At 44.9% G+C, this 13,679-nt stretch overlaps 1 protein-coding gene across 1 annotated transcript in view; it reads right to left on the bottom strand.

Annotated features, from left to right (window-relative positions):
* Nucleotides 1–6,633: 6,633 nt before the first annotated feature.
* Nucleotides 6,634–13,679, bottom strand: part of LOC123020139 (zinc finger protein 91-like) — a 65,044-nt gene continuing 57,998 nt past the window's right edge. The window contains exons 10-13 of the mRNA XM_044423566.1: nucleotides 12,149–12,284; nucleotides 9,549–9,806; nucleotides 7,027–8,023; nucleotides 6,634–6,902 (exon numbers count right to left, since the gene is read on the bottom strand). Coding sequence (XP_044279501.1) covers nucleotides 6,794–6,902; nucleotides 7,027–8,023; nucleotides 9,549–9,806; nucleotides 12,149–12,284 — 1,500 coding nt within the window. The 3' untranslated portion in view covers nucleotides 6,634–6,793. The remainder of the gene's footprint in view (nucleotides 6,903–7,026; nucleotides 8,024–9,548; nucleotides 9,807–12,148; nucleotides 12,285–13,679) is intronic.

Below are 13,679 nucleotides of genomic sequence, written 5' to 3'. Positions count from 1 at the left end.
TGTTGGAGCGCGTCCTGCCTTCCTCTGCAGGGGAGAACAGGTCTCTACCCATCTCCATGTGACACCCCCTCACATACCTGTATGTCGCCAACAGATCCCCTCTGAGGCTCCTCTTCTCCAGGCTGAAGAGGCCCAGTTCCCTCAGTCTCGCCTCATACGGCATCTCCTGCAAACCGACCACCAACCCTGTGGCCCTACGCTGCACTGACTCCAACCTGGCTAGATCCTTCCTGCAACGAGGGGCCCAAAACTGAGCACAATACTCCAGTTGCAGGCGCAGCAGAGTCGTGTAGAGTGGTAGTAATACCTCTCTCGATCTAGAAGCCACACTTCTGGCTATGCAACCAAGGGTGGCGCTCGGCCTCTTGACCACCGCATCACACTGCTGACTCGTGTTTAGCCTGCAGTCAACCAGCACCCCAAGGTCCCTTTCACAAGTACTGCTCTCCAGCCACTTGTCCCCTAACCTGTACTTCACATTCTAGGGGCAACGTGGGCTCCCTTCTCACCACCCTTGGCACCCCCTACTCTTAAATCTCGTCTTCTTCCATGCACAAATTATTCAAAACCAGAACAGCAATATAACTAATGCAGTGCCTGTACTCTTAGCTTCTGTTTTAAAGGGCTGGTTCTCCAGATTAGTCTTCCAGAAAGATTCAAGAGAGGTACGGGTGCAAGGCAGGCCAGCACTGCAGATATGGCTACAGAAACTTCTTTTCCTTGCACACTGTTCAGCTCCTTTCGAAAACGTTTCTTTAAAATAAAATAAGAATCCTGTGGAGCATATACAGCATGGCAAGTAGGGTTTGTTGCCGACTAGTATCTGAAGCAGCTTTGTGTTTCAGGTAACTAAACCATTGAAATTGTCTTTTGTATATGTGTTTCCTATCCACAAGAAATACCACATTAGGCACAATTCTTCCTAAATGGGAGAGAAATGATTTCAGATTGAAGGAACATGAATCTGGGAAAACTTTTGCTGGGGCCATCTCTAGAGAGGAGGGAGTGAAAAATATGTCTCCTGGAGCTCTGGTTTCTGCACAGGTATGTGGGAAGATGCAAATGAACTGTCTCTTGCAATATTTAAACCCTGTCTCACCTCTGATGCGGCTGCATTTAGTTGCAAAGTTAAGCTGGTTGCTTTATTAGCATTTCTTCTGATAACTTTCTGGGCTGCAGACTAGCTTGCCTGCTTATCAGTTGCCCACATCCAAACCCTGGTCTGATGGAAGTGCCATATCAATATTCTGTAATCATTGGTATTTCCTTTAAGGTTGGGTCATGTCTCCTCTGCAGTCTCTTCGCATTGTTTTGTTCATGCATGCATTATCTGTTGGAATGCACCCATTGTTTGCTCACCATCAACCCCAGATCTTGTGTACCTGACTATCTTTCCTATCCACAACAGGCAGGATTCTTCCTAAATGAGACAGAAACTATTTCAGATTGAAGGAATGTGTGTCTGGGAAATCCTTTGCTGGGACCATCTCTAGAGAGGAGGGAATGAAAAGGTGGCATGTCTGTTGGAGCTCTGGTTTCGCCACAGATTTGGGGCAAGAGGCACATGAACTGTCTCCAGCAATATTTACACCCCAGCAATTATTTAAAATGTAGATCTCAATGAACATAAGTAGATGTGTTTCTTATGGGTCTTGTTCCAAAATGCTTTAGTGTTGAGAAAATCCAGATAAATCCTTATAGAAAAAGGTTGCTATATGTGCTTTTGTGTTATAAAATCAACGCTGCAGTGTCCCTGCCTACCTCTCATTCTCAGAAAGAACCCAAATCCCAAGCCAGGCTTCTGTTTAGTGTGAGCTGTTCCTTTAAGAGATTGGAACTCTTCCCTGGGATGCTGCTGCATTTAGTTGCAAAGTTAAGCTTGTTGCTTTATTAGCATTTCTTCTGATAACTAGCTGGGCTGCAGACTAGTTTGCCCGCATATCAGTTGCCCCCACACCCAAACCCTGGTATGATGGAAGTGCCATATGAATACTCTGTAATCATTGATATTTCCTGTAAGGTTAGGTCATGTCTCCTCTGCAATCTCTTCAGATTGTTTTGTTCATGAATATATTATCTCTTGGTATGTACCCACTGTTTGCTCACCATCAACCCCAGCTCTTGTGTAGGTGACTCACACCCTAGAAAGCACTTGTATATTTTATCTATCTATTTATCTATCTATCTATTTATTTATTTGAGGCTTTTCTATCCTGCCCTTCATAATGTTTCAGGGTGGTGATACAGCTAAATAAAGAGGGTGCAGAATCGAAAGATTACACTAAATGAGTAAAATTCAATCTTAAAATACTATTAACACTTAAAATAATGGAAAAATAAAAAGGTTTTGGCCTGGAACCAAAAAGAAAAAAGTGTGGGTGCCAGGCACACCTCTCTATTCCACCACTAGGGTGTCATCACAGAGAAGGCCCTTCTCCGGGTGGCCACGCTTCTGATCTCCTTCAAAGAGGGCTCCCAAAGAAAGACCCTCAATCCAGATCTTAGGGGATGGGCAGGCAACTATGGAAGGAGGCACTCCTTCGAATATCCAGGTCCTAAGTTGTTTAGGGCTCTGTAAGTCATCATTAGCACCTTAAATTGGGCGCGAAGTTCAACTGGAAGGCAGGGCAGATGGTGCAGGCATCTACAAGATGGTGCTTGTAGTTGGCTGTGAGGACCGCTATTGTCACAAGCAACTGCGGGGGGGGGGGTGACCATGGGGGTTCATGGCGATTCAGCTTCCTACGAGTGTGAGTGTTCACTCCCGCCATTGGTTTTGAGGCTCTTCCACTGAAGCCCTTCCATCAAGGACTTCAATATTCATTGGAGAAACTCAGGCCTGTTTTGGTCGGCATTGAGCACCTGGGGGTGGGGGGAGACATGAGTGGGCTTTCCCACCCTCAGCCACAATCACTCTGACCTGAAGGGGCTTCTCTCTCCAATCTCAGGGGAAATTTGCAGGCATTGGTGAGAGGCAGTTACATGAGTGGAGTCAGCTGGAACTGGGGGTCAGACTAGATGGCCCAGGAGGTCCCTTCTGACTCACTCTGTTTCTATAATATTTCAGAGGCCAAATCCAGAATGCCTGGGATCATCAGCTAGAGGCAAATGAGAAATCTGAAAGCCAGGTTCCCCAAATGACTGGAAGTAGCAACATGGCTGAGTTCAGCTCTTCGAGGGACCTTGGGAAAATACACTCCATTGAGCTGCAGGCAGCTAGCCCCTTAAAATTCTCCACCATATTTGTGACCAGAGAAATTGGTGGTGGTAGATAAGAGACAATCGCACTGAATTTTTCAAGGGGGAGGAAGGATTCCTTCCCCCCGTCAGCTCTGAATATTTCCAGGGAAGTAAAAAAGGTCCCCAATACTGACTAATGGGGCTGAGCAAACAGCAAGGAAATTGTCAGCAATTTATAGTTTTTGAATGATTCCTTCCTCCCTGCCAGCCACAGAGGTTCACGATTTCCTTTTCATTGGTAGCTGGAAAGTCAGCCATAAACTCACCCAGATCATGGCAAAAGCCAATTGTCCAGTTCCAAGGAACAACCAGAAGCAAAGCTGCAGCTGTTCCAGGGGAGCAAAAGCAAAGATGCAGTCCATCCACTAACTTCCTGGGGCAGCAAAGCAGGTGAACCCCCCACCCCACCCCCAGGTGTGTGGAACTTTTTGCAGCTCTTCAGTCTTTGCTATTCCTTCCTTTCTCACTGGGGAGAAATTGCAATTTTACAATGAAGACTCAGTAACTTTCATCAGGGCCCTCATCTTTTTCTCCTGGCTGCATTTGTGCACTTCATACCGGCCAGATGTTGGCCATTCCCTTTGGATCTGCAAGGTTTGCTGGAATTTGTTCCCAGCAAAAGGACCCCTCCCTTTAAAACGTCTGAGCTTTTGGACTGCCATTCAGTATTCCACTTTGAAGAACTGTAGGTCTCTGCCCCAAGTCTAGAAATTAAGGCCCCTGGCATGCGACCAATTCTGTTCTGTTTTTGCTGCAAAATAAGCAGCACTGAGTTAAATAAGTATTTCTGAGTTGTTTCTGGCATCTTCCCCTGTGAAGGCCCTCCTAGGGTGAGGATAGCTAGACTGTGCAATATAGTGGTTAGAGTAACATTCCCCAGCCTGGTGCCCTCCAACCAGTGACCTCCAAAGTGTCCAGCCAGCAAGGTAAAAGGTCACCTTGTAATCCAAAACACTTATTTAAATAAATGAAGTTTGGCTGTACCTCCTTCAACCACTAGGTGGTAGCCCTCCCTAACCAACCTGTAATATAGAAATTTGCAGGTAATAACATAGAACCAGAGCAGTCAGAAGGGACTCCTGGGTCATCTAGTCTGACCCCCGGCTCCAGCTGGCTCTGCTCACAACATGCCTCCCATGTGCATGTCCAACCTATCCTTGAGCACCCTCACGGATGGGGCCTCAACCACCTCCCGGGGAAGCCCGTTCCACACCCTCGGGGTCCCGACTGCCAGGAAGTACTTCCTGCCATCCAAACTGAACCTGGGTTCCCTGAGCTTTGCTCCGTTGGAGTGCGTCCTGCCCTCCTCTGCAGGGGAGGACAGGTCTCTACCCACCTGTGTGTGACACCCCCTCGGAAATATACAACATAGAAATATACATTTATGATCACAACTGCAACCAAGAACCGAAGCAGGACACAGCCTCCAAATATGCTCGCAAGCGACTGAATTTGCATTTGCTCTTTTAAAAAAAGTGCACTTTGCACTTTAATATTTGTAGGGAAGTGTGCATTTATAGCATGCTTTTGGTAATGCATGTTTTTTTCTGCTCAAAAGATGCACATTTCCTGCTCAAATCAAATGGGAAAAGAACCAGCGTGGACCAAACAATGGCCCACACGCCATAGGATATTCCCACAGCCGGGCCGGGCCGCTTTGATCACCAGTCTGGGACAGCTGATAGCGCTTCAGGTCAGAACTGGAGCCACCATGGTTCAGTTCCTCACTCAGCCTTGCTCAGATCTACCTGGCTGGGGTTCTTTTGTTGGAATGGCCCTTGGGAGCTGGGGGAATGGGGCAGGGTTGGCCCCAGGTAGCTTCTGCAAAGCTAAGCATCCTTCAAAAATGCCGATGCAGCCATCTTGGCCTTCAGGGCCGTGCGTTGGCTCCAGGCCTGCCAGCCCTCACTCAGAAAGTCTGCTTTTAAAAGACATGATAGTTTATCCCCTGATGTTAATGTAGTAACATCTAATCTGTTCTGGGCCGAATAATATTTACTGAAGCTATTGATCTGTCTAAGCAGCAACAAATCACTCATTTAAAAAAAAACAAACACACAAATAAGAGAAATCACGAGTTGCATTTTACCTCTGGATCCTGCCAATACAGTAATATTATTATTATATTGCACTTATATTTTATTCAGATCACTCAATGCATTAGAAGATCAAGAAGTGGTTATTCATTTAATAAATGTGGAATTTGAGGCCATTGGAACTTGGGCAGGTACCACCACTAAGTTGTTTCTAGTACTTTCTAAAATCATTTTTATTTAGGTGTCTAGCCACTTTTCTATTAATACTCTATTTCTTTTTATTAATCTTGTTTTTAATATATCTGCATAGATGTTGAACAGTATATGAAAGTTGCACTAGAATGCCATTTGACAAAATAATGGAATTATCATTTTAAAAAATGGGATTTCTTGTACATAGTTAAATTAACAACTTTTTTCAGGACTGGAAGCATCAGTTACACACTGATACAAAAAGATGAAGTATTTTTATATGGTGCTGGAATATGAAAATACAAGATTCAGTATCACTTCCACTATGTTAGCCATAATTTACAATATTGTCCAAACCACTGTAACTGTTCTAATGTACTTTTATGTTAAACACATCCCTGGTGTATCTTCTGTTTTTAGAGTGTAAACCCGAGGGCCATTCTGGCTGGGAAGCGAGATAAAAATACTACACATACAGAATCATAGAAAAGTGGAGTTGGAAGGGGCCATGAAGGCCATCAGGGCCAACCCCCTGCTGTTGCAGGACACCCAGTTACATCATCCCACTGAGATGGCTGCCCAGTTTCTTTTTTTGATATTTCATACTAACAAACCACTTGGGAAGCTCTTTTAAAAACAACTCTGAGCTCCATCAAAAGCTTTTCCCCTCTGCTCAGGGGAAAGATGGTCGTACATAAATGATGGTACATAAATGGCTTGAGGAAATGTTACAAAAATCTTTATTTAAACCTGAAGTCTTTTTATTAGGCATTGTGTCTGATGATGTTGATAAACAAGCAACATATTTGATTCTACATGCAATTACTGCGGCAAGGATTGTATTTGCCCAACATTGGAGGAGTGAAGAACCACCCACTGATGAACTGATTTTAAAAAAGATCCTGGACTGCGCTGAAATGGACAGGCTGATTTTGTCTCTGAAGGAGAAAGAGGAGACATGCTTCTATCAAACTTGGAACTTTTTATTATTGGCTAGAGAAACGGGACTATGCGTAGATTTGAATATGTCTACGGATTGCTATAAAAAAAAATGGGGAACTGATCCAGTAGGTCTGATGTCTTTGATGATTGATGTTTTAGTTTCTTTTTTTTAGTTTGTAGAAAATAATAATAAAACTTAAAAAAGATGATCAAGTGACCACATGTAGATCCAGAAAAGACATTTATTTCAGTTTATTAACACAGCTGAGGTTGGCAAGCATATCTATGAAAAACTAGAAAATAGTACTGTCCTAGTGCTTACATTTCAACTGACTGATAGGTGAAACAATGGAAAATTTTTAAACTTCTGTCTCCTTTCTCAATTATCTCCTCTGCCTTACTGATAGGGATGCTTCTCCTGGCCTAGTAACTAAACCTGATGTATAAAATAGGATTTTGCTAGAATATGGGCATTTATACAGCTTCTCTCCTATGAGAGGATCTATAATCATATAGCAGCTGCAGTTCTGCTATCTTTGGAAAAGTCTGCTTTCTATACGTTCTCCAGAATCTACCATCCAACCATTATGACCTTTACTTATGCAATTTTCCCACAGTATGACTTCTCTGATGTGAAGTAAGATTTGTGTTTTTACTATAGCTCTTCCCACATTCTGAACATTTATAGGGTTTTTCCCCTGTGTGAATTCTCTTATGTGCAGTAAGACTTGAGCTCTGACTGAAGCTTTTCCCACATGCAAAGCATTTATAGGGTTTCTCTCCTGTGTGGATTCTCATGTGCTTAATAAGAGTTGAGTGATTACAAAAGCTTTTACTACAATCTGAGCATTTAAATGGTTTCTCTCCTGTATGTATTCTTTGATGTGAAGTCAAGTTTGAATTCCAAGTGAAGCTCTTTCCACATTCCAGACACTTGTAGGGTTTCTCCCCTGTGTGAATTCTTTGATGCAAAGTAAGGTTAGTGTTCTTACTAAAGTTTTTTCCACACTCCAAGCATTTATAGGGTTTCTCCCCTGTGTGAATTCTCTGATGTGAAGTAAGATGGCCACCTTGACTGAAGCTCTTTCCACACACAAAGCATTTATATGGTTTCTCTCCTCTGTGAATTCTCTTATGCTTAATAAGGTCCGACTGGCTAGAAAATCTCTTACTACAGTCTGGACAACCATATGGCTTCTCCCCTGTGTGGATTCTTTGATGTGAGGTAAGGTTTGTACTCCGTGTGAAACACTTTCCACAAACAAAGCACTTATAAGGTTTCTCTTCTTCATGCATTTGAAATTCAGGAAGACTTCTGGCCTCCAAAAAGCTATTCTCAAACTCTAAGCTTTGATTGGGTTTATTCTCTGTGTGAATTCTCCAATGAGCAATGAGGCACTTGTCCTTTCTGTTTTCTCTTTGTTCTTGTTGGACTTGGATATCATAAAAGTCCCCATCCTCACAAGGAATGGATTGATGTTCCTCTTTCTCATTATTGTTTCCTTCCTCTATCATTGGTCCACAGTGCTCCCAAGGATTCTCATTGTTCTTGATTCTGTCTGACAACATCCCAGGCGGTTCCTCTTCCTCCTCACTCTCCCACCCATCTTGTGCTGGAACAAAGAGAAAAGTAAGAGTGCAAGAGAAAATAAAGAGTCAGTTTTGTGTTTTTTCTTTGAGCCTGCTTCTTTCTCTCTGCCACATTTCGGTAGTCCAGTCATGCGTTCCTTATGAGCATATTAGTCTATTTGTCCTTCCTATCCCTAGAGAGATTCTCAGTTGTGTCAAAGATGACATAAAATTTACTGACTACAAGGATGGAACATTCACATTCTCAGTGGCCATATTCAGTCCCTAAACAGGGCAGGGGATGCTCCGTGGGCCTTTAAAGTTGTCTGGATAAGCAACATGTCAGTTCTTTTCCCCAAGCTGAGAACAAAAAGTACTTCTTATAAAGTCTCTCTCCCTGTTTCAGAGGCTGGCAATATACACACAGGCTCAAACCCCCTTCCTAAGAGGTAAAGGAGGCAGAGCTGCTTCAGTAAAGGAAATGGTCTCATATCTCAAGGCCAAAAGCCACTCTTTTCTAAGGAATATACTTGGAAAAAGCAGTTTGAAGGTGATTTTCTCTGGTGCACGTCTCAAAATTCACTCTGGCTCAAACCAGGCCCACAGAACTAACCTTCAGTCAGGCCTAGCAAATTGATCTTTGGCTCTCTTCACTGTTTGTGACATTTCTATCCCACCTTTCTTCCATTATGGAACTCAGGATGGCTATATAGGGTTCCCTGCTGGTCTCCCCTCCAAACACTGGCCAGAGCTGGAGCTGCTTAGCTTCAGCCTGGCAGCCACATCACGTGCCTTCAAGCCATGCCTTAGGAGTAGCTCTCTCTCTCTGATCTACCCATACGGTGTTATGCAACCTATGCAGTTCTTGTTCTGTAAGCAAAACCTTCACACCATTTCATAGGGGCCTCCATTACACTTACAGGTATGTGAGGAATCTGGTCTAGGGATGGAAATCTGTCAGATTTCTTCAACTAGGACCCTGGATTCAGGTCTGCTTTCTCTCTTCCCCAAGCCTGCCTTGCACTGAGCGTTCATGTGGGCGTCCAGCAGGAAGCGCGTTCAAGCTCAGCTCTGCTTCTGCACACGCCACTTGTAGGCTTTGTGTCCTTTGTGCGAACGGTTACATCCTTTGTAATTTCGCACAAAGAATTACGCACTAGAGCTCCCAAATGTTTGCGGATTTGAGCTCAGCTTGGCTCACTTCCTGGCCAGGGTTAAATGTGGGGGGGAAAGTCTGGAAAGCAGAAAACTGCAGGCATCCAACACTGGCTTTTAGGGTGCAATTCCATTTGTGCTGAGGCAGAAAACAAGGATCCTACAACTCCCCAGATGCTTCCACTGGCCCACAAGGCCAAGCAAGCCCCAGCCAGCCGCCCAAGCACGCACCGGTTCGCGTAAGTGTCTTGCAACAGCATTCATCCATGTAGCCCAGCCTTGCCTGCTCTGACTGGCAGCCCTTCCTGCTGCAGAAGCATGATTTAAGCCCCAGTCCCATACATGTGCTTTCCTCTTCCCAGCCAAATATTCGCTGCCATTTCCCCGAGCCATTCAGGGGGGTTTGTCTCTTACCGGCACCGATTTCTATCTGCATCGCGGGCTCGCTAGAGGCCTTGAGACATTTCAAGCCACAGGGAGCTGGTGGATCTGCCTCCTCTGTGTCCTGCCAACACTCTGCTCTTCCTCGGCCTCCCAAGGCATGGTCCTGCCCACGGCATGGGGAATGATCCTGCTCAGCTTTCCACAGCGAGGCTCCCTGCAGGTCCCCTGGCCGCAGATCATCCGGTTTGCAGTTCTCGCCAACATCTGCAGTTGCCCACCCTTTGCCTGCTGAAGATGCAAGGAAAGGAAGTCACGCAACTCTATCCCTGGACCAGAGAAAATAGGGAAACCTGAAGGCAGGGAAATGATGCGGGAGAAAAGGAAGCTGTTCTCAGGAAGGGCCTTGCATTATCTCAAACAGTATATAAAAGTATGTCTATTCAGTGGCATAGATGCACCTAGATTCGGCACCAGGTGAAGACCTTGTTATTTAAATGTCATTTTAATTGTTAACAATATTTACTTATTTATCTGGCCAGGGCGACTTCTTTTCTTTTCTTTTCTAACTTTTCTTTTATAACTTCTTTTATATCGTTTATATTTTTTATTTTATATTATTAATTTTAATTTTATATTGTTATGTTTATATTGTATTTTATTGTGTTGTAAGCCGCCCCGAGGCTTCGGCAAGGGGCGGCATAGAAATGTTCTAATAATAATAATAATAATAATAATAATAATAATAATAATAATAATGGTTATCCTTTGTCCAGGGTTCTCTTCACCCAGTTGGCTACATGTGGGAAACCTTCAGGGAGGGCATGAGTGCAACCCCTATCCATGTTCCTCAGCCACTCGTGTACAGAGGTATGTTGCCTCTGATACTGCAGGCAGCATACAGCCATGAGGACTAGTAGCCCTTGATGGCCTCCTCCACCAGTCCTCTTTTAAAGCCATTCAAACCAGAGACCATCCCTACGTCGTGTAGAAGCGAGTGCCACCATTTAGCTCTGTGCTGTGTGACAAAGCCCTTCCTTTCATCTGTCCTGAATCTCCCATCCATCAGCTTCATGGGACGGACCCTTTGGGTGCTGAGATTATGGGTGGTGGGGGGGGGGATGTCCATCTGTCCACACCACACACGGTACAATACACCTCAGTCATGACTCCCCTCATCATCTCTTCTTTAAGTTCAATAGTCCCATAAGATGTAGCAGTTCTTTACAGAGGAGTTATATAATATAATACATTCTGTCTGTCTGTCTGTCTTGTATCCAACTCTTCCACTAATAAACATCATCCAAGGCAGCATATTATAAAGATATTCTCCTGCTCATTCTTTGTCTCTTGTCTTGCTCTTTTTCTAAAATAGAGATCTATTTTAAAGGAAGCATGCCTTCACTTCATCATTAAATCCCACAAAATTGATAATTTACTGAATTATTCATAATCAACTAAATGAAATACATAGAAAGAAACAGAATCAAACTATTCAAAAGCCTAATCAATAACATCAATAGTATTTGCCATAGGATGGTGCAGATTTGGAGATGCACTCCGACTTTGGAGCGGGGCATCTGGGCTGCATTCTCCGTTCTCTGCCCCATGGCAGCTGGTGCCAGAAGAGCCACAGCGGCTGCTCCCCCCCTGGCCAGGAAGGCAACCTCCAGTAGGGGTCACAGGGTGCTGGAGGGCTTGAGATGTTTCCTACCAGAAGCAACACACCTCACCAGGCTCCTTTCTGGAACGTCAATGCTAGACTGTCAAAAACAGCCATCCGGGGAAAATGCAAAGCAGAAGTGGAGATTGCCTGGCCCTTCCATCAATTGTGGCCTAGGATCATAGAATAGCAGAGCCGGGAAGGGACACAGTGGGTTCAGCCCCTGCTCAGTGCAGGACTCCAAGCTAACCCATCCTTCCCAGGTGGCTGCCCAGCTGCCTCTTGAATGCCTCCAGTGTGGGGGAGCCCACCACCTCCCCAGGTCACTGCTTCCATTGCTTAACAGTCCGGACATTGTCCTGATATCTAGCCAGAATCAGGCTTCCTGCAACTGGAGCCCGTTATTCTGTGTCCTGCACTCTGGGATGACCGAGAAGAGATCCTGGCCTTCCTCGTTGTGGCAGCCTTTGAAGTACTTGAAGAGAAAGATCCTGTCTCCCCTCAGTCTTCTCACGTTATTTGTTTTTCGGCGCCAGGTGAAGACCTTTTTATTTAAACGTCATTTTAATTGTTAACAATATTTGCTTATTTATCTGGCCAGGGCGACTTCTTTTATACTGTTTATTTTATGTTGTTAATTTTAAGTTTATATTATTATTTTTGTATTTTATTGTATTTTATTGTGTTGCAAGCCGCCCCGAGGCTTCGGCAAGGGGTGGCATAGAAATGTTTTAATAAATAAATAAATAAATAAATAAACACGGCCTGTTCCTTCAGTTCTTCACAGGGCAGATTTTCCAGTCCCTGGCTCATCCTTGTTGCCCTCCTCTGAACCCTTCCCGGCTTGCCTGCACCGTTTTAAAACTCTGGCGCCCAGAAGAGAGCAACATTAGTGTTGTGTGTTTGTGATTTTGCAATTTCTGCCTGTCTTTGGAGTCCTACCCAATGGCGGGCCCTCTGCAAGGCTCACCCAGGAGGCCGGCTTTCCTGTTGCAGCCACCCTCCTCCTCCTCCTGTTTGGTTTCTATGCGCAGTTGCCCCTCCTCGACATCAGAAACAGCCTGGCCAGCCTCAGGGGCCCGCGGGGGACCCTCCTCAAAAGTTTCCTGGAATGAACAACAGAGAGGAACCCAGTCAGGGTAAAGAGACACACCTGGAACGGCCGAATCCTGCCTTTTCACCCTGTGCACTGGAACAAGCAAGAAGCAGATCAAAAACAAGTTGCTAGCCATGAATGCACATATTTTGTGTCAAAAATGCTCACCGATTTTTGCTTTTTTAAAAGAAATCCAAAGTGATTTATGCTATTATTAATAATAATTTCATTTCTATACCTGCCCATCGCCAAGTTCTCTAGAGAGACAGTTCACAAGATCTTTCTTCCTATTGTAAGAAGCCCAAGGTGGCTTGGAAAGATCACAAGATCTTTCTTCCTATTGTAAGGAGCCCAAGGTGGCTTGGAAAGATCACAAGATCTTTCTTCCTATTGTAAGGAGCCCAAGGTGGCTTGGAAAGATCTCCTCCTCTCAATCACATCCACGCAACAACAACCCTGGGAGGTAGGCTAAGCTGAGAGACTCTGACTGGCCCAGGTCATCCAATAAGCTTCAGGGCTGAGTGGGAATCAGAACCCAGACCTCCCAAGTTTCAGTCCAACACTTTAACCACCAGGCACTACGATAAAATAAAACCATGATTAGAAACACTATAACATCAAGAAGGAAATTTATTTTATTCCCCAAATAATTAGGGATTGCTGACAGAACCAGCAGTCAGAAAAATGGCTGGGTAAACCAGTGTGCCTTCAGTTGTTCGACAGAGGCCACTGCACCTCAGTGGGGAGTTCCTTCCAGAGAATGGGGGTCACGCGCAAGAAGGCACTGCTCCACACCATGGCCTGAAGAACTCCAGTGAGCCACGATATGGTCAGCAGGCCGAGGCCTCCGAATATAAAAACCAAGGCAGTCTATATCGAAGAAGACTGTTCCACCGATAACCTGACAGATACCAATATAAACCTTAGCATTTCAGCACCTTCCTTTGGAGGCTATGATGTGGTAGAGCAGTTAAGAGGGCAGGACTGGGACTCAAGTGACCCGGGTTCTAGTCCCCACTCAGCTGTGGAGCCAACCAGGTGATCTTGGGCCAGTCACTGACTCCCAACCCAACCTACCTCGCAGGGCTGTTGGTGTGAGGATAAGATGGGGGGGAGAGAATTATATAAGACACCTTGTGTTCCTAGAAAGAAAAAAAGTGGGATATAAATATACATTAATAAATTAAGTTGCCTGCGCCTGAGTTACACTATCTAGAACAGGAGAAGCCATTCTAGAACCCCAGAACAAGAGTTGGAGGTCGCCCAGAAAGGTATGGGATACAACCTCCTGCTCAATGCAGGACCCCGCATTAAACCACCCTCTCACACGGCTGTCCGGCTGCATCTTGAATCCCTCCATCACCTCCCCGGTTCATGGGTTCCATTGTTGGACTGCTCCAACAGG

This window comes from Varanus komodoensis, unplaced genomic scaffold (assembly GCF_004798865.1).
Source record: "Varanus komodoensis strain SLA01 unplaced genomic scaffold, ASM479886v1 scaffold141, whole genome shotgun sequence".
Lineage (NCBI taxonomy): Eukaryota > Metazoa > Chordata > Lepidosauria > Squamata > Varanidae > Varanus > Varanus komodoensis.
This window is presented reverse-complemented; position numbering and strand designations above follow the sequence as displayed.